The sequence below is a fragment of the Camellia sinensis genome, unplaced genomic scaffold, assembly GCF_055761805.1.
Source record: "Camellia sinensis isolate YWXY unplaced genomic scaffold, ASM5576180v1 Unanchor3, whole genome shotgun sequence".
NCBI lineage: Eukaryota > Viridiplantae > Streptophyta > Magnoliopsida > Ericales > Theaceae > Camellia > Camellia sinensis.
In genome coordinates this window covers 15996821-16023875 of record NW_028129178.1, presented here as the reverse complement: position 1 = coordinate 16023875, position 27055 = coordinate 15996821, and the positions used below count along the sequence as shown (strand labels likewise).

At 36.8% G+C, this 27055-nt stretch overlaps 1 protein-coding gene and 1 long non-coding RNA gene across 2 annotated transcripts in view; both read right to left on the bottom strand.

Annotated features, from left to right (window-relative positions):
• Nucleotides 1-27055, bottom strand: part of LOC114258744 (rRNA biogenesis protein RRP5) — a 76838-nt gene that overhangs the window by 8706 nt on the left and 41077 nt on the right. Inside the window, 13 exon segments of the mRNA XM_082912415.1 lie at nucleotides 4188-4338; nucleotides 4476-4550; nucleotides 4684-4837; nucleotides 9458-9558; nucleotides 9659-9742; nucleotides 10540-10688; nucleotides 10779-10947; nucleotides 13205-13306; nucleotides 13387-13461; nucleotides 14100-14180; nucleotides 14880-14986; nucleotides 17925-17990; nucleotides 18076-18221. Of these exon segments, the coding sequence (XP_082768541.1) occupies nucleotides 4188-4338; nucleotides 4476-4550; nucleotides 4684-4837; nucleotides 9458-9558; nucleotides 9659-9742; nucleotides 10540-10688; nucleotides 10779-10947; nucleotides 13205-13306; nucleotides 13387-13461; nucleotides 14100-14180; nucleotides 14880-14986; nucleotides 17925-17990; nucleotides 18076-18221 (1460 nt within the window).
• Nucleotides 24415-26709, bottom strand: LOC145816161 (uncharacterized). The gene is made up of 3 exons (XR_014358599.1): nucleotides 25037-26709; nucleotides 24857-24910; nucleotides 24415-24713 (listed from the first exon to the last, which is right to left on the bottom strand). It is a non-coding gene; the product is annotated as an uncharacterized LOC145816161 (long non-coding RNA).

The window sequence follows — 27055 nt, the reverse complement described above, 5'->3', positions numbered from 1 at the left end:
TTTTAATTCCTTAATTTATTTTAATAACATGAGTGGCCTCTCTTTTCCACCATCTCCCTCTTTTTCTACACAATATTTTTGTACCACCGCCCACTCCATGATTTCCATATTAATATTATTATTATTATTATTATTATTTTCACAAAAAAAAAAAAAAAAAAAAAAAAAAGTCATTCCAGTTGATTTTTCTGCCTTACCACACCTACCATTCGAGTTTGCCAAACACACTTATTTTATTCATGTCAGGATCAACCCCGATCATAATTTTACACGAGAAAAAAAAAAAAAAAAAAAAAAAAAAAAAAAAAAAACACCATAACACACCCAACACCCACAGTGGGATTTTTCTTCTCTACTCTGCTGCAGATCTCTTCTTCTTTCCTCCGTCCTGGGCGGCCCTTGACGGTGCTGCCTCCGTGTTTCCTACGCCGCCGAGCACGTTCACTCCTCCATACTCCTCCACTGCAGCATACGGCGGACCTCCAAATCGGAACATCACAGTGGCCTTCCGCTTCAGCTCCTTATTTTCTGCTTTCAGCACACTTATCTCTGCTCGCGCATCCTTATACATGCGTTGGAGCAGAGCCAGTTGGGCGTTTAACTGCTGCACCTCATTTGTCCTACTCTGCAGCCGGTGCGACAAGTTTGTGACCGCAGTCATGGTTTCCACACATGACTTCAATGTATACTGATTCGCCTCAATATCTGATTGCGCTGCCATTCTTTGCTCCACAGACCGCATAGGAAAGGTCAACGGAGCAAACTCAGGGGCGTTTGGTTGAGGTTCAAGGGCAACCGCACCGGTTATCTCTCTTGTGGACTCGTTGAGGTCGGGAAAGAGAGTAAGCAGACCACGGGAAGAAGAGGCCATGTTCTGGGTAGCTGGACGGGAAGAAGAGGCCATGTTATGGGTTGCTGAGTGTTTCAGCGAAACAGCGCTTTCCGACTGGTACTTTCAGAGAAGGGTTGGATCCAGAGTGTAACAGTTGGTTACAGAGTTTCTCTCTCAGAAAACACAGAGTATTTCAGAATGCAAATGTTCGGCGGTTTCAGACTGGTTTGCACAGCCTCCGCCTCACCCTTGGTTTAAATAGCCAGGGCCGATCCGCGCATCGCGCGCCACTTGCCGACAGACGACAAAACGGGCGCGCAAGCCAAGGTAGTCACGTGCCTCGCCGCGTCTCCGGCTCACCTTTTGATGGCTCGACGCTTTCTGTCGGGCACGCCTTTTGATGAAGTGGGCGCGCCTTTTGAGGGCGCGACTTTTGAGGGTTCGATATATATATCTACATGTATATCTTTTGGGCAGCCTATATACACACTCATACAGTGTCTTCTACATCGGTCCGACATGACCCCATAAACTGTCTTCTACATGGGTCCGACAAGACTCTATAAACTGTCCCGACATTGATTCCGGTTAGCTCCTTTATGGGTCCGACAAGACTCTGTAAACTGTCCCGACATTGATTCCGGTTAGTTTCTACAAGGGTCCAGCAAGACTCCGTAAACTGTCACAACATTGTCTGCTACAACGGTCCGACATGACCCCATAAACTGTCTTCTACAGCGGTCTGACACCGCCATCCAGTGTCCTCTACAACGTTATGACACCACCATCCAGTGTCTTCACCAATGGTCTGACACGACCATACAGTGTCACCTATCCTCTTTTATTTTTATGTATTTTCTTGTTTTGTTACTCTCTCCAAACTCAAGTTGGCTAGTTCCTATCCCCCTTGAGTTTGCGGGGGGCTGTTAAAATTTATCACCTACTTCACCCACTTAAACCTACTCCACTAAACCTAACCCACTACACCACTACCACCTCACCTACTCCACTAAACCTAACCCACTACACCACTACCACCTCCACTTCACCTACTTCTTACCTACTACACACTCACCCTCTTCTATATATAGGAATCATGAATCATTGTAATCTATCAATCAAGACATCAATCAATAATACATAAATTCTTACATGCTACAATAAAGGATACCGTCTTTTTTTCCACCAGGGATGAGAGCCAGATAGTTGATCTTTTTTTGGTTTTGAGAATTTTTGGGGTGATCTCAGGGCTAATTTGGCAAAAAGTAGTGTGGTGGGCATCAATTTGCAACGTAATAAGCTTCAACGAATGGCTTCGCTTCTAGGATGTGGTATTGAGGTACTTCCGTTCAAGTACCTGGGACTTCCACTGAGGGATACTCCTAGGAGTGAATCTTTTTGGAATCCAGTTGTGGAAAAGATTGGCAAGAGGTTGAAAGGGTGAAGCAAGGCTTTCCTCTTACGTGGGGGTAGATATACTCTAGTAAGACAGTTTTAAGCGGTATTTCTATTTGTTTTTTTTATCTTTGTTTAGGGGTGACCATTGGTTTAATGGTTAAGACTTGGCCTAATAACCTTGAGGTTATGGGTTCAAGTCTTGGGCCACCACTTTACGCTTTATGCCAAAGGTTAGGTGTGTACTGAATCTTTCCCCTCCCAAACACACATTAATGTGTACTTCTTGGGCGTTGTTTTTTTTTTTTTATCTTTGTTTAGGATTCCAATTAAGGTTGCAAGATCATTAGAAAAGTTGATAAGATCCTCTGGGAAGGTAAGGATGAGGGTAAGAAGGATCATCTAGTGAACTAGGAAATAGTTTCCTTCCCAAAGGAGAAGGGGGATTTGGCCATTGGTAACATCGTGGCTAGAAACATGACTACTTGGCAAGTGGTTATAGAGATTTCCAAATGAATGTGACACACTATGGCATTCTGTTATTAGAAGCAAGTATGGGATTCAAGGTAATGGTAGGGATTCATAGGTGGTCTTTAGGGGTAGTTGTCGTGCTCCTTGGAAATCAATTTCTCATCTCTACCCACTTTGGTCTCATTATCATTCTATGATGGTGGATAATGGGAACTTGTTAGATTCTGGGAGGATGTTTGGGTGGGCTCTTCTTCCTTTGTTTCAAATTTTCCACATTTATATAGAGTGGCCCGGTCTCATAATAGTTCTATAGCTTCCATGGCTTGTTTCTTTTTGGCTCCAATTTCTTAAAATTTCAATTTTTTTAGGAATCTCAATGATAGGGAAGCTGAAGAGTTGATGTCTTTGTTGTCAAAAGCTAATCATATTTCTTTGGCTTCTCTTTCGGAAGACAGAAGGTTTGGGCTCTTCATTCATCAGGTATTTTTTCTTGCAAGTCTTTTTTGGCAAAATCATTAATAATCCCCAAGTTCCTCAGTTTCCTTTTAATAAAATAATTTGAAAGACTTGTGCTCCTCTTAAGGTAAAGGTATTCATGTGGTCCTTGGTTCATGGATCATTTATTTTTGCACTATCTAGTTGCTTTAAATTTATGGGCATAGATTGTTTCTTTTGAAGAATGCTACGTGGGTGGCCCCAAAAGGCAGTGTGCATATGCTACTAATTGACTTTCGAGCTTTGGGTGCATCGAAGAAGGCCAACGTGCATTGGTATTGTGCCATCTTCGCAACTTTTTGGGTCATTTGGTTGGAAAGGAATGCACGAGTTTTCGAATATAAATTTCGGGATGTGGATTTTTTGTGGGATAAAATTTGTCATGTAACCTCCTTTTGGGCTTCGGTGAATGCTCTTTTTAGAGGGGTTCCACTTTTTAGAGATTGGTTGTCGATGTGTGACATGTAGAAGGATTTTGACGTAGTCTTGTTTGGGTTGTGTACTTGCTTTCTTTTTGATCCTCTTTGTAGAGGATGCCTTATCCTCGTTTCTTTTTGTTCATTAATAAATCTCTTTGTTGTTGATCAAAAAAATACTACAATAAAGGATACAAAGTAGTATTACTGGGATGAACTATTTTGAGATGGAAGAACACTATGATAAGTAGATATGATGGAACACAATTTGTGATGGAAAAAAAAGTTTAACGGCTCTAGTGCTGGGGTTATAGTCCAAGTTCAAGACACTACTTGCACAAAGGGGAGGAGTAGAAGTGTAGAAAATGATTCAAGGTTACAAGAAAAGAATGGTGTACTTAGATAAGAAAGAATGAAAAAAACAAGTTGCGTTGCCAATTCAACTACTTGGAATAAATGTCAGCCAACTTTGGGTGATATGTTAACATATTGAAAGGACAAGTATGCTGTTGAGGGAACCCAGTGACTGAAAGCTTTGATATAGACTATAAATAAAGAAACTTTAGACATTACCGTACCTGAAACGAGTGAAGGTCTGATAGACAATTCCCACTGATAGTTTTTCCTATTATTTTCTGATTTATTGGTCTTTGAAACAATTACTGCGGTCAGTGTTTGTCCAATTCTGAAGTCTTTAAAGGGATTTTTGACAGCATTATCATCATTTGCCTGCCACAACACAAGTTTAACTAGTATATGCAGCCAAGTAATTCGAAACCCATATAAATCTAGAAACAATGATCATAGATGACTGTACTGTGCCATTGTGTCAAAAAAATAAAAAATAATAATTGAAAAATATTCACCTCTGTGATATGTACCCTCCCATGGAAACCAGATCCAAATTTCAATTTCAGTTCCAAAGTCTTTATTTCAGTAATCTAGCAATAAAACATAATTGCATATAAATAATCTTAAAAAATAAAGAAACCATGATAACAGATTTTTGTGGTCAAATGAAGCCTTTAAATATTAACACCAAGATGGAAATCCAACAAAAATAGATATTTCTACCTCTGCCTGAACAACAGCTCCCACATCATAGCCAGACTTCTTTTTTGCTCTTTTTGAACTAGAAGTCTCTGTAACCTCACTTATAGATTTAAGTAGCAACAGCAACCTCCCAGCTGTTGCAGGGCTTGGCAAAGCCATGATGGTGGCAATGACACTACATTACATAAACAATTTCAACTTGTGAATCCACAAAAAAGCATATATAATTTTGAACCTATAGAGTTTCAAAAATATTTGGAAAGAACCTCTCCTAGAATTGGATTAGTAAAGTTGGTTTATTCTTTAAGTTCGATTACAGCTTTTCTTTTTACTTTTTAATTTGCATATTAGGGTATTTTGCTAATTTTACTTTTCAGTTATATTCTGATTGTCTTTTGTTCTTTATTACTCAGGTAAGCTTTCAAGATCATGAGTATGATTCTGTATAGGTCCAACCCTTAGCTTTACTTAATTTTCAAGACTACTTGGCTCCAAATTTTCAAAATTGAATCCTCCATAAAAGTGATGCAGTGGAATTACTTTGAAGCCCCCTGAATGAGGAATTTGTTGGAAGACAGTTACTAGTAGTATGTGATGCAACCTCTTGCAGATGTGATGCCAAAAGAGTCTAGGGGGAATTGCTTCAGGATTTCCTCACTGTTTCTACTGTCTCTTCTCATGTAGTCCTTGTTCACTGAACCCACGCATTCTGTCAACCACCAACTGCTGTTGTAACACCCTAGGTATTTCCATTAACCGACACGTACATATTTCTCATTTCAATGCTTGAGATGCCTGGAATTAAATTTTCCTTCTTCAGTGTATGATACACTTAAAAGACATACTTTGATGGTCCTTTGGCATGACTAGAAAGATTTGTTCTTTGAATAAAATACACATGTTTTGCTATCCAATGTTTATAGCCTTGAAGTTCTGTCATTTGATGTAAAATGAAAGAAAACATAGAGACAAGAAAGGAAGAATTATATTTGCATACGGTGAGCTATATATAATTATATTCCCCTCATCAAGATGCTTAAGTGGCATGGTCTAATGTTCTTAACATTTATATGCAATGTGTGGAAAACATAATCAGGATTAGTGGTAATTTAAGTGTGATTAGTGAATTTAATCAAGATTAATTAAGCTTAAACAGGAATAATTAAGTCAAGTGTGATTAGTTGCCTGAACTTGATTAATCAGTACTAACCTAGCTTAATTAGTGTAAACTTGATTAATTAATATTAATCATGTATTGGTAGAGACATCCAAGCACACACCTCACTTAGGAGTGTGAAACCTCATACTTGAATAGATAGATACATATATAGGAGAGACAAGTGTCTCTCCAGTAATAAAAAACAACGGAAAATAGAGAGAGAGAGAGAGAGAGAGAGAGAGAGAAAAGAAGAACCTAAACTTGCCCCTAGTTTGAATTGAGGTAAAAAAAATTATTTTTATTATTATTATTATTATTTTTGATAGGTAAAATTCATGTTCACCTTATTGTTACCTTTAATTGGTTGATTTTATGCTTTGACACTTACTCTAATTGAATTTAAGCTTTTGAGTAGGAAAATAACTGAGTTCTTGACAAGTAGAATCTGAACAGGTTGCACTCTTTTGACCATATCTCCTAAAATATGTGAAATTTTGATGTGAAATTACTACTATTAGAAACTAGACTTATGGGAGTTCAATTTAGAGTCAATTTTGCCCAAACCCAAGTTTGTGTGAAGGAGTTATGCTCATTTGAAAGTAACTTACCTGTGCTGAAAATCAGTGCACAGGCAGCAAAAGTTTTGGGTCAATTTTGATTGCAAATCTGTATTACTTGGGAAAGAAATAAATGGCATGGCCTATACCATTGGAAACATATAGGAGTCTAGTTTCTAACACATCAAACGGAGCTCGATTTCAAGTTTTGTAGTGAGAGATATGATTTTTTCACTAAAAGGTGTCGGTGCTGCCTAGGGGTGAAGGAAAAACTGCCTCCACTGAACAGATCCCGGTTTTTGGTTTGTTTTCTGCACCGTTGGACTGTGTTGGGATTTTTTTTTTTTTCCTGGAAATCGGTTCAGTGTTCGGTTTTGGAGATTTCACCCGGATAGAACCGAACTTAACGGATTATACCAAATTTACCGAACATTCAAATAATATACAAGCATTACCTCTTACTGTTGTTGAATTTGATATTTGATGAATTAGTCTTGGTGCAATTATGTTGTTGTTTGTTGGGTAAAAACAAGCCTTATATTTTAATTAGATTGATCTATAAAATATATATATATATATATATAAAGGCAATTATTTATTTTTTTTAAACAAATGCACAAACCGGTAAACTGCACCGAATCAAACGAAACCGAATTTACTGGTCCGGTCCGGTTTACTTGTTCTAGTCAGTCTGTTTGGTGCCATAGTTGTAGAAAACCGATTTTAACAATTCTGTCAAAAAAACATGCAAAACCAGACTGAACCAGACTGATTTCACCTACTGCTGCCCACTCAATTCGAATCGCATTAAAATGGTTTCAAACTTATTTTCTTCATCTAATTCAGCCCCAAATCACACAGAATTTAACTCAAACATGTTTTGAGATATTAGCAAGGGCCTAAGCAACATGGTCAAACCTTCGATATACCTCAAACAAGTTAATTTAAGAAAATGAATTTCAAACCGAATTAAAATTGCTCTAATTTTGTTGAAATGGATTGTGTACACCAACATGCATTGTTTTATATGATGCAGGTTGAATTATATTTGGACTAACCTACATTTTAAGGGGGAAAAGAGGTGAGTGGCGATAAATCACAATTTATTTTGCAGTACAACTTCTTTGAAAATTAAATCTACCCTATATTCTTCGAATATAAAATGTTTAATCAAGGATATCATATGTTTATTACATTTAATGTATAAAGATGATATCTATGGTTTTGGTTATGGTTTTAACTGTTTTGGGAGCAAAGTACTACATGAAACTAAGTACTACATTGTATTGTGAAATACAATGGAAGCCACCTCTAGAATTTTTACAAGTCAGCTCTTGGATCCTACATATCAGCTTTTGTCCTGGGCTGCTATTGGGGAACATTAATCTACTAATAATATTCGTCCCGGAAGCTATTTGGATACATTAATCTACTAATCGTATTGGTATTGTGCAAGTTATCTTAGAATGCGGTCTTGACATCATCGAAGTCAACCTAGTTATGTTTTGTTTTGTATTTTCTGGATGGGCATTATCACCATCGAAATGCATAAGATATGTTAAATTTCAAATGCAAATTTAGCTTTTAAGTTTTGAACAACTTATAATTATTGGAAATGAAGATATCCTTGTCTCTAAATAGCTTTGATACATCACAATTCATTGGGCTTTAGTTCACCTCGCTTCCCTATATATATGAAGGAGATGATGATAGAGCATGAAGATTTCATGTTTGAAGCTAAGTGTTTATGTGAATAGACAAGAAAGTTTGTATGCATAGTTGTTGGATAAAAGACAAAGCCCTGAAGTTTGAAAGCTTTGTACACGTTTATCTTTGGAAAGAACATGACGTTCTCTTGTAAAATTGTGTACTCCTTGTGACTGAGTCTGTAAAAGGCATAAAAAATAATAATGTATGTTTCATTTCATTTACTTATGCACTTCCTCTGAATGGATGTCGTGGAATAAACAGGTCTTCCAATTTAGTGGCTTCCGCTACTCAAAGCAGTTTTTTCCCAAATTTTCCGTAAGTACAATGCTTTTGTTTAGTTAGGCCATTGACTATTGGCTGGTCACTACTCTATCTCAGTTTGGGGTGGAATGCAATCGTGACAACTGTGGACTTCTTAAGCCACATCATACTACTACAGAACTTTCATGCCAAAATAAAGCAATCATACTTCAATAATAGTAGAGGGCGAGCACATGAATACAGGCTACAGCTATTGTCAGATTCTGTCAGATACTTACTTCAGTATAGAGGATCACATAATCCATATCATACTTAAGAAAAAATAAATTTAAAAAATCATAAACTATGAAACCATGGTTCCATTTCAAGGCAAGATCCACTTTAAGCTTTTCATAATTAAGTTCTAAATAATGTCGAGTTTTTTTTTTTATATTTCCTTCAAGCACTACTGCTTCAGTTTTGCGTATCTTAAGTTATGTTATGTTTTAGGAGTAAAAAATTATTCAGCATATCCACATTTTCCAGACATGGGCTGTAGTGCTAAAATGTGGTTTACATTTTGTTAATAGATGTGTTATTGGGTCCCTTGTTTTGGCCTTAAGTGTGTTAAGATAAGTTTCACTAGTCATAACTTAAGCAGCTACTTTGCCTTATTCCTACCCCACAAGCCTCTTTCATACACTAACGAAACCAAACCAGTCTAAGTCTTCCCCTCCCCCTAAGTTATTCATTTGTGGTGATCACATAATTTTTTTCTGTTATCATTGCATCTATCCATCTTTGTTGTATATGATCAAACCATCTTAACATGTTCTCCTACAAAACCCAAAAAAAGTTGCCATACAAAAATTTCAGCAAGCCATCCTTTGAAAATTCAAAAAATCCAATCCATTTTTATCCATAAAACCTACCTTTTCAAAAATCCTCAAAACACAAGTTTACCAAAACCTAATCTCGCCAAATATTCAACTATAGGCCGCAGTATTCTAATTTTCAAGTGCTGTCAAAGAATATTTTATTTGAATTTTAAAATAAAATTAAAAAAGAAGAAACAAAGAAATGGCATGCACAAAGTATTGATTAAATTACACCAGAAATCATGTTTCACCTTTGGCCATTAACATATTGTCTTGGAGGGAACTTTTGTGTGCTGTAGTCGGTCAGTGAGGCATATCCAACAGCAAATTTATATTGTTGTATTGACAGAACCTGCTCCACAAGTAACACAATAGGAAGAGAGAGATCAAAATAAGTATAGATCACTAACAGTGAATTCTTGTGAGACTAAACAAAAACATCAAACACTTGCCAAGTAAGTATCTTTCACAATCTCCACCATTGCATCAACAGTTTGATGTACCTCCAGTTCTTTGTGTGATTCCTTTTTGCGTTTCTGGAATAAACAATTGCATAATTCATGTTTAAAAAGTAAAGGAGGAGAAAGAGAAGGGAACTACAGATGATCTTCATTAGTGAACCATGAGAAGTGAAATGTCTAAGACAGTAGCTAAATTTAAAATATAACATCACACCTCATCCTATAAACTTTAACAAATGAAATATAGGTGTATGGAGATTCCCTAAGACGTGAAAGCGCAACAATATAATTGCACTCAATGTGCAGCGAAACGTATTCACCAGAGACCAAAAGCATTAACAGAGCTGGAAGAAGAAGAATATCAGAACTGAGAAAGATCATCCCAAATCACAATGTGGGTGTTTGGAAAGTGACTATTTTAGAGGTTTTTTAGCTTTTTGGCTATTTTAGTAGGCTATTTTAGTTTTTGTGTTTGGGAAGATGGGATGGATTTTTATTTGACTTGTTGTATTGAAAAATGTGTTGAAATGATGTTTAAAGTTAAAATGACAAATTTACCCCTAACATCACATTTTTCAAAATTAATGTAAAGGGGCAAAATCGTCATTTACCAAGGGATGGGACAACTTGTCAATTTGACAGTGTAGGCTGTGCCTACACTGTCCGTGGTTGCAGCTATTTTTTTATAAAGTGTTAATTTAGGAGCTTTTTGGCTTTTTTTTAGTTTGAGGCTATTTTAGCCTCAAACTCATCTTCCCAAACACCCCCAATGATAATATGTGACTGAGGAAGAGGTGGAAGAAGCAAGGGAACAGACAACATCTGGTACATCAACAGTACATCAACATTTAGACACCAAACTTGAGGCAAACCTCCTTGTTAATATCAACTTTAGAAGTTTCTTCTCTCAATATATCAACAAATGCTGCCCTTAAAGACAAATCCACAAGGTGTTCAATCTTGGCAACATCAAGAACCACAGCTCGAACGATGGACCCAGTTTCCACAGTAATTCCACCTACTGCAAAAGATTTGTTGCACCAAACAGATGTATTACATCTTGAGAGATAATAAATAACTGATTCATGAAATTTTCAAATAAAGGACTTGCACTGATAGTGCGTAACAAAACCAAAAACATCATTATACTTCTCAAAGCTGACGAAAACTCCAAAATCTTTCACATCACTAACTTTTCCTTCAACAACACTGCCAATGCTAAAATCTTCAACCCAATTTAACCCAAGACTTTTTGAGTCAGATAACTGCAGCTTAGCAATCTGGATCATAAAGTAAGATCAGTTCAAAGATGAAAATATTACATATCCAGAACATGGTCAAGAGAGTCAACAGCAGCATCGAAACAAATATGCATGATAGTTACAGAGCAGAAGTAACATCTTACATAGGAACCTCAAATGCTAAATGAATAAATTCAATTTACAACACACTGTACAGTTTCAAGCAAAAAAGGTAAAAGATACAGAAAACAGTAATGTGTTTTTTTTTTTTTTTTTTTTTTTTGCTCATATATCATATGAGCGTTCTGAAGAATAAGGAACATAAAAGGAGGAATGTGGAAGGTACTTTAAAATTTTTAGGAAGAATATAAAGAATTTCCACCAAAATGCTTGAACAACTAAACCAACCAGTGAAAGGTTCCAAAGACATCATTCTTTGAAGTAAGTTCCGCAAAGCTGTTCTACATTTTCCACAGGGGCTTCTTTTCTTTTCCAAGGGATGGCATTTTTCCCTTAGCTTATTCACTAAGCTATCCTTACCAAACAAGACAAGTGAGTTATCCCACAATTAAGATCCCACCCCACCCAATGCCCATATGGTTTCAGCTGGAAAATTAAGGCTGTGTTGAAACGATTTCCAAACATTGATTCTACCCCCACGTTCCAATATGATGTTTGGATAGGCATTTGGAACTAATTTTCCACAACTCTGCAGAAAACTCTGTGTGTGAGGCGCGATTTTTAATTTTTTTTTTTTTGAATTTGGCCTAACCGGTCGTCCCACCGATTGTTCGGCTGGTTGACCGGAATAGTACTATTTTTTTTTTTTTGCAATTGACATATTTTAATTTTTATATATTCGAAAAAAATATTTTCCGAATTTTTAAAAAAAATTTATGTGTTTTAATAGAATTTTGAGTTGTATGTTTGATTATGAGTTGTAAGTTTTTGTATCAAATATCAAATGACACATCAAAAATTCTCCACTCAATTCAAAACTCTTTCACCAAACAAATTTTCCACACTCAAATCATAATTCCAAAACTCACAAACTCAAAATATAACTCCTACTCTCAAATCATAGTTAGAAAGCTCTACCAAACGCAACCTAAGATTTCAAAGGAAAATTCATCCGCAAATGACATCAGATCAGATCAAACATAACAAAAAGAAATGCCGTCCTTTCCTTGTCCACCTTGAACCACTTTCCAACCCTAAAACTTTGATGGCAACTTTAATAATAATAAAAATAAATAAATAAATAAAAATAAGTATAGTTAAGACAATTCTGCATGTGCAATTAGGAATAGTTTAGACAATTTCCTATAGTGTACATTGATACATTTCCTGTGCTAACTCATGAGCAATACTACAAGAAAATGACATAGTTAGCCTTAAAGCATGACAATCGTTTTTGGTGTCCTTCAATTTCTATCACATTCACAATTCTTCCTGTTTTTGTAGAGCGCTAGATAACTGAGGAGTGATAATAGGCATTTTGGCTTTTGTGACAAGTCTGACTGTTGACATTGGTTAGTACCCCTTTAATGCTTTCTCTAATAAATCTTTTACTCACAAAAAATATAGATAATAAATAAAACTGCTTTTGCTGGCCATTGTAAGCCCTCAAACTTGTAGTTGAAGCACAACTTTTTCCCATCATAGAGCAATTCAGAAGCTGATATAAGTTAGTCCACTAGTAAACCTTTCATCAGCTGTTTCCAGAACCTTATACGTACAGTGAACATCATCAGCTATTTCAAGAAATCATTACCTCTTGTTTTTATCAGTTCAGCGAACCAGAAACCATCAGCTATTTCAAGAATCTTATCCAGGCTACAGTAAATGAGTATACCAAACCAATGGACAAAAGCATCCTCAACAAGACAGGAAAATCAATTTTGTTTGAAACCTATCAAATAAGAATTGCATTTTGTACATCAATTAGAAACATGCCCATGATTTCCTAAACAGTTGAGCCAGATATGGAATTAGCACATATGATAAGTGCATTTCTAATGATTTGGAAGTCCTTGACAAAAAGAGTTGAATAACCCTTTCTTCCATGGGAAACTTTCGAGTTGTTCTGTAATTAGAATAACGACACAAAAAACAGAAATAAAAAATTTCACTCACGAATCCAATGTGGTTGCATTTCTATTTTGTTTCCTTCTTAGTACATAGAATTTAAAGAAGAATTATCTTTTCTCTAAGTTTGGATTATTTAACTAAAGAGTTAAATTTGTAAACAAAATCATTTTTGATATGTTAAAAATATGGTGACTTCAGTGTTTACCTTTTCTTCCAAGAGAAAGTATTCTTGGATAAAGGATGCATCCATCGAAGAGCATAATGATTGCTTCAAAGATAATGTTACTCTGCCAGTTTCACTACTAACCTGGAAAGAAAACAAACAGAAGCTTGTAACTGAGATTCTTCAATAGCATAAGAGATTCCATTCTCAAATTGTCAACCTACATCAAGTATGTAACTGCGAACAGATTGCCCAATGTAGAAGGCTTCAGACAGATTAGTTCTTCGGTCATCCGTTGCCTTCAAAAAACAAAAAACAAAAGAAAACCCAAAATGAGGGAGAATACTACTAAATTAAACAGGACACTTGGGCCTTGTCTGGTTCAGGCCATTTTAGCCTAAGAAACATTTCATCGAATTTTTTTGATTTTAGGTTCCTCAAGAGTAGAGGGAACCTAAAAACAAATTTTAAAAAATGATCCAATTTGAAAAAATTCATATGAGCAAAAATTAAGCCAATTTTTTGGGTAAAAGATAGCTTATTTTCGTCTTATTAAGACTCTTTAAAAATTTGATCATATTTATTATTTTTAGGAACCTAAAAAATTTTAATAAAAAATGATCAAATTTGAAAGAAAAAAAATTCAATTAAGGTAAAATAAAGCCAATTTTTGGGCAAATGATGCCTAATTTTTGTCTTAAAAGGACATTTTAAAATTCAATCAAAATGTTTTTTGATTTTTAGCTTTTAAAAAAATAATAAAAAAATAAAATAAAATAAAAAACTAGGAAAAAAATTGATCAAATATGAAAAATGTCCTAATAAGACAAAAATAAGCTGATTTTTCTTACTTAGGTTAAAATAGTCTCAACCAAACCTGTCCAGAGAAAGTAATAGCCGGAAGAAAAAAAGAAATGACAGAAATAAAGGTCACTACCTTGCTTCTAGGAGCAAAACCAGTTAAACGCTCAATATATCGAACAAAACAACCAGATTCAATCAAGTTACACACGTACCCCTGGTTCAAACATCCGAAGTAGTATTAGTCAATAAAATTCAACTGCAAAATATCCGCAATTGATCTTTTAAAGCTATGGGACACTTTGATAATATTTCGTATACTTTTAACTTCCAACTTTCCATGGGCTTCATTTGTAGGTAATCTAAGTTGTTGGAGATGATGATCCAGTTGTTTGGCACGGGAAGTGGGTTAATCAAAGGGAACATAGTGAGTGCGAACTGTATGGAGGAGTTAAGTGGCTGAATAGTCTAGTGGCAAGCTGGAGTTTAATTTTTTCTCTTGTTGGAGAGTGCAGGTGTGAGTATAATATTTTATAAATGAAGATTGGGCAAGGTCGGCAATGGTTTAGGATTGGAAGAGAATGAAGACAAGGGGTGGGCTTAGGCAAACACAAACGAAGAAAATGTGAAAAGGGGTTGACAAGATTTACTTTTCATACTTTTTCATCCTATCATCTTATAATTTCATTCTTTTTTTGGCCATTTTCAGTTCTGTTTTGAAAACCAATGACACCAACAATGCATATTCTCTAGCTTCTCCCTCAATATATATATTTTTTAAGAAATTACTTTTAAAAATGCAGCAGAATAGGGGCTGGCTGCATTAATATGTGATGAGTTTTCCTACAAAAAAAATATATATATAAAAAATAGAAAAAAACAGGGCTCAGAAATAAACTAGTAAATAAATTCTTACATGGATTATTGAATGAGGACAAATTTGAGAAACTTCTGCAGGAAGCTGTTTAGCAGATTTAATAAGTGAATACTTTGCAGTGAGAATTAAATTGTTGCTCTCAGCGTCTACAACATTCAAGAGGAAATTTTAAAATTTGGATCAGCAATTCATAATTGTCATAAAGACTTTCTGGCAATGAAAATTTAATAGCATCTAAGCAAGAAACAAGCATACATACAAGAAATATCCTTTCAAGTAGAAGAAAATGACTAAGAAATAAAAATGATGACTGCCAAAAACTCGCTCTCTCCCCCTCTCCAGTTATTCACCCACAAGCAGCAAGGGTGCAACTCCAAAACATCTGCTCCATTAACGTATACACCCCTTGACAACCTCCCAACACCTAATACTAGTCTCTGATAATTCAATGAACCCATTCCCTTCCCCAAATGCTGGTCCCAATTCATCATGGTTTCTTGGAGGGGAGTGTAAAGAGGGAAAAAAAATAAAGGGACCATAGGGGTTGTTTGGGATGTCCTAAATAAGTGCACTTTTTGACTTTTTAGACTAAAAAGTTGAGGAAAAAATTATGATTGTTTGGGTTAACTTTTTGACTTTTTATGGAAAAATGTGTATTAAAAAATTGTATAAATTAGTGTGTAGGAGAAAATTAGAATCGGGAGTTGTTCAGCCGTAATTTTTGACTTTTGGATGAATAGTGATAACTTTTTAACTTTTTGAGTAATTTTTTGGCTTTTTGACTTTTTTACAACTTGTCAAACTTGGTCTAAATCAAGCAGTAAAGAGATGATCAACTGTCTTCCCTCTGTTCTTACATACAAAAACAAATGGGCAAAATAAATCTTGAATGTATTTCTGAAGGCCAATGAACTATCCATGTTAAAACTAATAAATCTTCAATGTTCAAACTAATAGCAACTGACTTGGGGACACAACCTCAATGAAGCATAAAATAATAAAAGAGGTAAAAAGAAAAAGAAAAACATTTTGTTTGGGTGCCTTTAATCAGGAAAGAGATACAAAACTTTGAGGATGTGAACAGTGCCCAGACAATTACAGTTGGTGTCATTGCTATGGCTAATTATTTCAAAAGGAAAGCAAATAAGCTCAACAGAGAAGATTTTACAAGGGTTAAAAGTGGTTACGGGTCATAAACTAAGACCAAAAAAACAATTTCAGTAGAAGTAGATGCTAGGAGGCAATTCTAAAAATCCTTAAAAGTCAGACCTAGGCTTGGAATTGCACCACACATTCCCTAATAAATTGCTAGAAAATTCCTCGAGAACTACTCGGTATTGAACTGAATGCATCTAGTAGGTATTATATGTAGACTAGTAGATAATCCTAACCTATGTTACGCGGACTCAGGTACAGGTATCGGGTGCGGGAGGGTATCTAGAGGTCAGACCCAGCAAACGTCAAATTTAAGGGTACACTGACTCGGTATAAAAGGTCAAATTTTATATTTTTAATCTATTATATGAGATAAAACAATGTTAACTTCTATGTAACATACAATGTCAAAAAAGCATTTTATTTATTTTATAGCAATAATACAACAATATATACATATAATAATAGTGTTCAATAAAAATATGTATGGAGTGTCTGATGAGAAGTATCGGACATATATCCCACACCATTGCCCAAGGGTCGGGTGTCCAACATAAGTATTTGGTTTCTTTTTAGTCAATGTAACATAGAATCCTAACTTCAGTAGGATTTAGAATCCAAATTTAAAATTTTATATGCTTGCTAGTGCAATCCATATAACCAATATAGAGTCATCAACTAAAGATCCAATACATCACATGGACCAATAAAAAAAAGCCGATGTCAGGCAAACTAAGAAATATGAAAATATTTTGATTCAAAAAAACAAACAAAAGATGTAGAAACTGATCCAAACATACCAACCTGATAACAACAAAACAACATGTCACTAAGACTAAAAATGTGACTATTGCAATGTCTCAAATAGGCCCTACCCTAAAATCAAGTCAATTTCAACAAGTTTTTTCTAATTTTCGTATTTTACTCTTTCTAGTCCCTCATATGGATTACATCGGAACTATTAGACAATGGGCAACTAAGAAAAAAGCATAGCATCCCAGACCTTCGTCAAGGAAAACTGTGTGTGTGTGTGTGTGTGTGTTTGTGTGTGTGTGTGTGTGTGAGAGAGAGAGAGAGAGAGAGTCAAAAACCATAATAGCATTAATTTATTAAGTTCAACTCTCTCCCAGCAATGTTGGGCTGTTGGGACATGGGGAAGTGGGCATAAATACAAGTACTTACAAAAGAAAGCAACTCCAAAATCATTATTTGTGCAGGTCTTTTTTTATTTTAAGTTGAGTGTTGATTTCCATTAAAACCAGTTGAAACCAACACCTATTCCACAATCAACAAAGAACTCAACCATTGTTGCCGCCTCAACAGTTTTCTTTTTTTATTTATTTCCCCTGTATGGTGTGTTTGTCATATCTCACAATCTTTAAAACTCATTTACAAATAGATATATATAATTATACAAATATCAATCCTGTGGCCTACCAGGCTACAATGTACAGCATTCATGGAACTCAGATCTAAAAACCAAATTGATAAATATGTTTCCAGAGGACATACTGGCCACTAAATTGTTCGTCCAAATTTAACTGTCATGTTTAAAGAAATAATAATAATCATAAAAATAACACGAAATTGATCCTAAGCACAAAAACTGGCTTTCATAATCCTGCAGGCCTATTGGATATAGACATTCACTGAAATTCATATAAACATAAACAAAATTCCAGTTGTTTAGACCAGCCAGTATCATTATTATGTCCTAATAAAAAGGCTTATTTGAACAAGCATAAAACAAACTGAAAATATAAGAAAGAGTGTACATATTGAAACATAAAACATAAAAAACAATAATAATAATAATAATAATAATAATAAAAGCAAAAGCAAAAGAAAAATTAAAACTAAGGAAAACAATTTAACGAGAAAACAAGATGTGTCCTTGATACAAGTATTGAAAAGAAAGAAACTGAGTACCAAGAACCAATAGTTGATCAAACTCACATCCTGGCTTCAAGACAGATTTCATCAAACCCACAAGCCCTGTGCAGCAGTCCCTTGAAAGTCAGTAAACAATGAAAGAAGGCAGCCTTGAACAACCCTTTCTTCTTGAAGACAGAAAACATACCTTGGTGATCTGACAAATGTTCTGCAGAAATTGTACCCTTGGTGTAACCTTTTGCATTGACACGTACTATTGCTGCATGAGGGGTTACTCACTCAACCACTCCAGAAACAATAGTGCCCAACTTGGCCACATCATCATCAGTAACCCTGCCAGTAGAAAATCTCAGTTGAGATTAGTACACTGTTCAATGTGAAAAATGCAATTCAGGAATCGACATATATTTCCATTACCATACATGACTGTAGATTATGAGTATCAACATTTTATGTAACAAACAAGGAACAAGATTTCATTTTGTTTCAATGAAAATGACCGAAACATTTCAGTTTTCCAAGAAACCAACACAAAACTGGTTGAAAACCAAAATTCTAGTGTTTCCACCAAAACACATTGAAACTCACCAAAACACTACGAAATACACGGGAACAATTTGTTAGAGACCCATTAGGAGTCCCACGGGAACAATTTGTTAGAGACCCATTAGGAGTCCCTAGCCAAAATTGTTTGTGTTTTTCCATTTTGTAAAGAAAAAGAAACAAGAAGTTTAGAAACAAATAAAACATGTCAAATGTGATAAAAGAAATATGAGAAAGTAGAATAGAGAAATAGAGAGATAAAGAGAATAGAAACAGGACATTTTTGAGCTATTTATTGTCTTCTACTGTATTCACAGATATCTTCTTCACCCCCTCTTCCCTAGTACTTTTAGTTTTTCTCTTAACAAAGACAATCCCCACTCCCCAACCCAACCATTTCATTTATCATTTGCAAAGAATCATAGACACAGATAAGGATGCGGACACAAGACATGCTCATTTTAAAAAAAATAGGGACACGGATACTGCGGGACAAGGCAATAAAATATTTTTCATATATTTTAATTTTCTATGTAGATTAATATTACATCCGGAAACAATCAAAATTAACAAAAACTAATACTAATTCAATATTAAAATAAATAAATAAATCACCTTTAAATTAACACTTATCGTTTGTATCTTTTTTTATGGATGATAGATGAAGTATTTAAATCTAAGCAAAAAGAAATAAACATTCAACATCCAACATCCAACATCCAACATACATCAAAAGCACTAAAGCAAGCGAGAAAAAAAACTACTTCGCATGTCCCCGGCATGTCCCCAGAGCAGTGTTTTAAAAAGCTCTAGGCGTGAGGTGCAAGGCGAGGCACGTGCCTCATCAAAGTGAGGCACAAGTCGTAGACTATGAGTAAAATTTTAATATAGGCAAAGTTTTCAACATAAGCAACTATTTCTAAAATTTCAAAAACCATAGAACTTTCAATATTCTAAAAATCATAAAAATAACATTCAACGTTCCGAAAATTTCTCAAAAATAATATTCAACCTTACTTTATCCAATACTACCTATCTTCCTTCATTAATTTATTGACGTGATTCACTTCTTTTTAGATAAGAAACTCGCAACATATAGTACCTTAGTGGTTTTGATTTTAAACCGGGACCAAATTGCCTGATAGCTTCAATCATTGGCCCAGCGTTGTCCTAATTCACTACATTGAAAGGAATGCCAAAGTCATATATCCATATTGCAATCCAAGAGCTTTTTCTCAATCCCTAAGGGTTTTTTAATATAAAAATTGGGGCTCAAAGTACATGTTTATGTTTGTCGGCGGCGGCGGCAGGTTTGGTTGTTGGTGCCACTAAGTTTGATGTGGTTGGTTTGGTTGGAACGGAATCGACGAACGTTTCAAGAGGTTCATCATTGTGTGTCCTGGCTAGAGTCGTTTATTATTTGTTGGTTGGAAAGGAGGACAGGTTCAGATTTGTTTGTTCTTTTTTGATTTTTTGGATGATGTTATTGTTTAGGTGTTGTTAGTTTTTCACCCCATGCCGAGGCTCTTTTTGTATTCTTTTGCATCATCTTGATGCTCGCTCGATAAATTTAGTTTATTTATCATAAATAAAATAAAATAAATTAAAGGGGTTATGATTCCCTATGGCACACACACACAAAGAATAAGGATGGAGCAAAAAAATGAATGAGGCAAGCACCTCACGCCAAATCCTAAGTCACGGGCCTCAAATCCGCCATTCCTATAGCACCTTGCCTCAAGTTGTCTAAGGCACCTCAGTGCACTTTGCGCCTAAGTGCGCGCTTAGGCATGTATTTTAAAACACTGCCCCAGAGTGTCCTTGCTGTGTCCCCAGTGTGTCCCCTAAAAAGAAATCAATTAAATAAAGGGGCACACCTCGTAACGTGTCCAATGCGTGTCCCCGCCATGTCCCCATGTCTAACACAACTACAACACTTATTTTCAATTGTCGATGCTTCATAGATCATCTATCAATATTTATTGATCATTGTTGAAACATTGTTTTTTAACTTGTTAGAAAGAAACTTCTAATCTTATCGCTAAAGGGCTCCTTACACCTTAGAACCCCTTTGGCATTCATTTATTGCTCCCTTCATCCCACATTGTTCATCCTTATTTCCCATTTGGAATGTCCCGCAATGTCTCCTCTTTGAAAACTCAAAGCATAAGATTTTACAATTTTCCAAAACTATCTCTTATAAGTGACTAGGAATAGATTTAAGAGTGGGAATATAATGGCTATTTGGGAAACCATGTTGTTTGATTTTAAATTGAATGCATTAATGACATGCCTCCTTAAAATGCTGGAACTCCCAAATCAGACGAACATGTAAACCTTGTTTGGAAGGGATTTAATGTACATTTAGAATTATAAATGCTAACGTTAAAGACTTGTGGATTTATTTGACTTTAATTGAATTTTTTTTGTTTATATTAACATTTACTACCAAGTTTAATAAGAATGGATGAGTAGACCTCAACTACGTTTTAATCGTTAGGCTACATATGCATTTGGATAGCTTTTAGTTTTTCTATCAAACATTATTGTGCTTTTCCAAAAATGTTTATGATTTCCCTCAAATTTCCCATACATTTCCATTTCCAAACTGACACGTTGAAACAAATTTGACCCCTGGTTACAAAGTAACCATATTTAACAAGTCACATGCTTTTTGGTCACTTATCATGTTAGAAAGTAAACACAAGATTTTAGCAAATCTTGTAGATCCATTTTAAATATACAACCAATATTATTACACAGTTACATACTATTACGCTCCATTTGGATGGAGGGATTTGGTGAGAAAAGAAAAGAAATAGTGAGAATAGGAAACCCCTTTACTTGTGTGGATGGTTAAGTAGGTGAGAAATGATGAGAGATGATGAGAAAAGGATTCTCACCAAACCTATGTTTTGTTTCTCACCAAAAGCGGTGAGATTTGGTGAGAAACGAATTGATTTAATGAAACTTTTCTAAGATACCAAAATTACCTTTATGAAAAAACATAGCTTATTAATATGGACGGTTATTTTAGTGAAATGAAACACAACACTTTCCTTTCTTTTTTCTTATTTACTCTATCCAAACAAGAGAGGTGAGAAACCACATTATCTTCTCTTTTATTCATCCAAATATAATGGTGAGCTACGTTACACGGACTCTTTGTTTTTTGAGAGGTACACGTGTTGACATGACACAACATGGGTACGGGTGCTGAATACTGTTAATTTTAGAGAATACCATATTAGGGAATGATTAGGATATCATTCCCTATTTATATTAATGAACATTAATAATTACAAGGAAGCCCTAAGGCATAAAATAATTACAAAATAATAATCCAAATAATCATATATTATTCTAACACTCCCCCTCAAGCTGGTGTGAAGATATCTCTCATGCCCTACTTGCGTAAGATGTCATGAAATGGCTTACTCCCAACTCCCTTGGTGAGGATGTCAGTAAGTTGGTCACCAGGCTGCACAAAGGGAGTACATATTGCGCCACTAGTTAGTGAGTTTCTCCTTAATGAAGTGGTGATCAATCTCAACCTGTTTTATCCTGTCATGTTGAACCGGATTGTAAGCAATGTTGATACCGGCCTTATTATCACAGTATAACCGCATGGAGTCTGTCTGATCAATACCTAGATCACTCAACAATAACCTGATCCATAAGAGCTCACACACCCCTTGTGCCATAGCTCTAAACTCAACTTCTGCACTCGACCTGGCAACCACATTCTGTTTCTTACTCCTCCAAGTAACTAGGTTGCCTCCAACAAAGGTGCAATACCCTGAAGTCGATCTCCTATCAGTCACTGATCCAGCCCAGTCAGCATCTGTATAGGCTTCTACACGAAGATGATCATACCTTGAAAAATAAAGACCCTTACCAGGGGTAGACTTCAAGTACCTGAAAATTCGTATGACAGCCTCGAAGTGAATCTGATGAGGAGCATGCATAAACTGGCTAACCACACTGACAGCAACAGCAATATCAGGACGAGAGTGAGATACGTAAATGAGTTTACCCACTAATCGCCGATAGCTCCCCCTGTCAACAGTTGCTCCTCCTTCATCATCCCCTAATTTCTGATTGGGTTCTAGTGAAGTGTCACAGGCCTTGCAGCCAAGCATCCCAGTTTCCTTCAACAAATCAAGCACATACTTCCTCTGTGAGATAAATATCTCATCCTTGGAGCGAGCAACTTCAATTCCCAAAAAATACTTCAAGCTCCCCAAGTCTTTGATCTCAAACTCACGGGCTAAATATTTCTTCAACAGAAGAATTTCCTCACTATCATCACCCGTAAGAACTATGTCATCTACATAAACAATGAGGGTTGTAGTCTTACCAAGTGAGGAATGTTTCACAAATAAGGTGTGATCTCCCTGACTTTGTTTGAAGCCATATTTAAGCATAGCTTGAGTGAATCTCTCAAACCAAGCTCTCGGAGACTGCTTGAGTCCATATAATGACTTTCGAGATCCTCAAAACCAGGAGGAATGTCCATATATACCTCTTCTTCGAGGTCACCATGGATAAAGACATTCTTTACATCAAACTGATGAAGTGGCCAATCTAGATTAGCTACTAAAGAGAGAAGCACTCTGACTAAATTCATCTTAGCCATGGATGCAAAGGTCTCCTAATAGTCAATGCCATACGTTTGAGTAAACCCTTTTGCCACAAGTCTAGCCTTGTAACGCTCAATAGAACCATCCGCTTTGTGTTTCACAGTATACACCCATTTGAATCCCACCGGTCGTTTGCCCTTAGATAACTCAGTCAATTCCCAAGTACCATTCTTCCTAAGTGTTTTCATTTCCTCAATCATGGCAAGTTTCCACTCAAAGGTAGCTACTAGCAAGAGCATCCTGAAAATGGTTAGGAATGCTAACAGAGGAAATATTGGACACAAACGCTTTATATGAGGACGACAAATGAGAGTAGGACACAAAATTTGAGATAGGATGTTGAGTACAAGACCTCACACCCTTTCTCTTGGCAATCGGAACATCAAGATCAATGGACTCGAGAGATTCAAAGTTACCTGGACTCTCATCAGAAACAGGAGATAACAGTGGAAGAGCAGAAGTGGTCTCTTGTATGCAGTTAACTTTCTGTCCGTCTTTGTCCCTGACAAAAACTTGTCATTCCCTATCCTTGGTGACATTGGGTTCTGCAGTCCCAGTATGACATGGTGGTGTAAGAACAACTGGTTCCACCATAAGAATCACTTCACACCAAAGCTCCCCCTGAAGGGAGGACTGTGACACCGGAGAGAACAAGAAATAGGACTGGGACTCAAAGAATGTGACATCCATGGACACAAACCGCTTACGAGAAGGAGGGTGGTAACACTAATATCCTTTTTGAGTAGGAGAGTACCCAAGGAAAACACATTTGAGGGAGCGAGGGTCCAACTTACCACGAGTAGGAGAGTGATTATGGACAAAACAGACACAACCAAATATTTTATGAGGAATAGAAAACAAGGACTGGGAACCTAGGAGGACTTGAAGAGGAGCTTGTTTTTGCAAGATGTGAGTAGGGAGATGATTAATAAGATGGGCAGCGGTGAGAACAGCGTCGCCCCAGTAGGACCGAGGCATACTCATAGAAAAACACATGCACCGAGCCATGTCAAGAAGATTGCAATTCTTGCGTTCCGCCACCCCATTTTGTTAAGGGATATAGGTGCAAGAGGTCTGATGGATAATGCCATGAGTAGAAAAATATTACCCTAACCCAGAATCTATGTATTCACCCCCATTATCAGAACGGAATATTTTGACAGTGGCCCCAAACTGAGTACAAATCATCCTATGAAAATTGTGGAACACAGAGAAAACCTCACTCTTGTCTTTCATGAGATACACCCAAGTAGTACGAGAAAAATCATCAATAAATATAACAAACCAGCGATGACCTTTCATAGACACAACACGAGATGGACCCCAAACATCAGAATGTATTAATGAGAAAGGAACTAAACTATTATTAAAACTGGGAGCAAAAGAAGCTCTGTGTTGCTTGCCAAGCTGACAAGACTCACAAAAGAAATTCAGACACATTATTGTTTGAAAAAATAGATAGAAATAAATGCTTAAGTAAAGAAAAAGAATGATGCCCAAGACGCCAATGCCACAGCCATATATCATCGGTGGTAGTAGGACGCATAGTGGAAGAATGAGCAAGCTTGTCCGGTTGATCCAGGAAGTAAAGACCATTTTCTGCACTACCACTGTCAATCGTCCTCCTCGTGACAAGATCCTGAAGAAGACAATTATCGGGAAAAAATGTCACACTACAATTCAAATCCTTTGTAATACGACTCAAGGATAGCAGGTTAACAGAAAAATTGGGAACATGAAGAACAGAAGAGAGAGATAAAGTAGGAGTGACATGGACTAAACCTTTCCCAGAAATAAAAGAAACAGCACCATCTGCAATCCTAACTTTGTCCTGACCTGAAGAGGGCTTATAGGCAGAGAAGAGATCAGAGGAGCCAGACATATGATCTGAAGCACCAGAATCAATAATCCAAGGCAAAAACTTATGAGACAGGAAAACACAAGGAGAAGAGACTAAGTTACCTGAACGGGCAAATGACGAGGAAGATGTACCGAGAGCAGCAGAAGACCAACGGTCTAGCAATTGATGCAGAACATTCTCAAGCTCATGAGTAGTCATGCCAGAGAGATCATCAGAAGCCTGGCCAACGGAAGCAGAATTAGAATAAAGTGTATCAACGACACTAGACTAATGAGCTCGGGGATAGGAGCCACGTCCTCTAGACTGGCCTGATCAACCTCCTCTAGAACCAGACCGATCACCTCGATACCCGGATGGAGTCCCATGAAGCTTCTAACACATCTCACGAGTATGCCACAGCTTCTTACAGTAATCACAGAATACAGACTCCTTAGCGGCAGACGAAGGAATGGGAGTCGGGCTAAGGCCATCTCGAGAGGTAGACAGTAATGCTAAGCGGTCAGTAGAGACAGGGGACATCATAGCAGACCGGCGACTCCTCATTCTGGACATAGGCAAATGCCTCTTGAAGTGAAGGAAGAGTATCCATACTCAGAACCCGACTCCGAACCGAATCATACTCCACATTGAGACCGGCCAGAAACTAGAAGACCCTTTTCCTGTGCAATAAACTTCCTGTACCCGACAGAATCAACAGTGCAAACAGGCTTATAGTCCTGCAGGTGATCAAGACGTTTCCAGCCGTTAGGGAGGAAGGTGAAGTACTGAAGAACCGTCTGCTCCCCCTGAATAGAGCTCTCAATAGAGCGACGTAACTCAAATGCCTGGGAGAAATTCCCTTTGCGGGAATAGGTGGTAGCCACAGCATCCCAAACATCTTGGGCAGTCTCCATAGACAAGTAGCCCTCGCCAATGTCTGGTACCATCGAATGAATAAGCCAACCCATAATCAAAGAGTTGGTAATCTCCCATTAATCATAACCCGGGTCAGTTGTGCTGGGTGCCTGTATCCTGCCATCCACATACCCCATCTTCCCCCTGCTCTTCAAAAACATAGTCAAACTCTACGACCACGCGAAATAGTTCTGACCATTAAATAAAGAGGTGGTGATTTTAAGACTAGGGTTGGGGTTATCAGTCATAGTAGTAGGTATAGGGAAACTCTCACTCCCGGGTGTCTGAGAAGTAGTGGACACATCGGTGGAATCTGCCATAGATATACCGAACCCACAACAAAACTAGTGTCAATCACAAACCTGGAAGGTGGTGGTGGTGGTAGAAGGAAAAACAAACAACCACTATGACAGTAAAGAATTAACAACTCTTACTATTTTCTTCTTCTTCTTTTTCTTTTTTTTTTTTTTTTAGAAAAATAAAACAAACAGTGCTGGGTTATATACCTAGGTTATATAAACACAGAGCAAACAAACAACTCAAGAGTGAGAGACAGAGAAACGAGACAGACAGAGAGAGGAAGACAACAAGATAAGCAAAGCAGAGGAAGAGTTGAGCAGTTGAGAGAAGCGAGGTAGGGTAGTGGAAGGGGCAAGGCAGTCGGCTGAAGCCAACGAAGACTGAGGAGCTGTCCGCTGAGTCATCCAGTAGTCGACGAAGCTAGCACAGACGACAACAATGAGCCGAGGGTGATTCAGTGGTCCACGTTCATCACACCAGGTGAGTTCCGAACCCTAGGTGAACCGAAACCCCTCAGGCTTGACACGAACGAAGCCAACGAAACCAATAATGATGATGATTCGAATGTGATTCGGCTTGGTTGGCTCCGGAAGTGGGTTGGTGGCTCCGGTGGGTACTGTATGCTTAGAGGAATTTAGGTTTTACGGTTAGCTCTGATACCATGTTAATTTTAGAGAATATCAGATTAGGGAATGATTAGGATATCATTCCCTATTTATATTAATGAAGATTAATAATTACAAGGAAGCCCTAAGGCATAAAATAATTACAAAATAATAACCCAAATAATCATATACTATTCTAACAAATACGACCGGGACACGGCTGTTTACAAACAGATACGACAGAGCCCTAATTGCAAAAGAGAAAGAAGAGAGAGCAAGGAGACAACCTGGTCGCCAACTTCAAAAGGGTGAAGACATTGA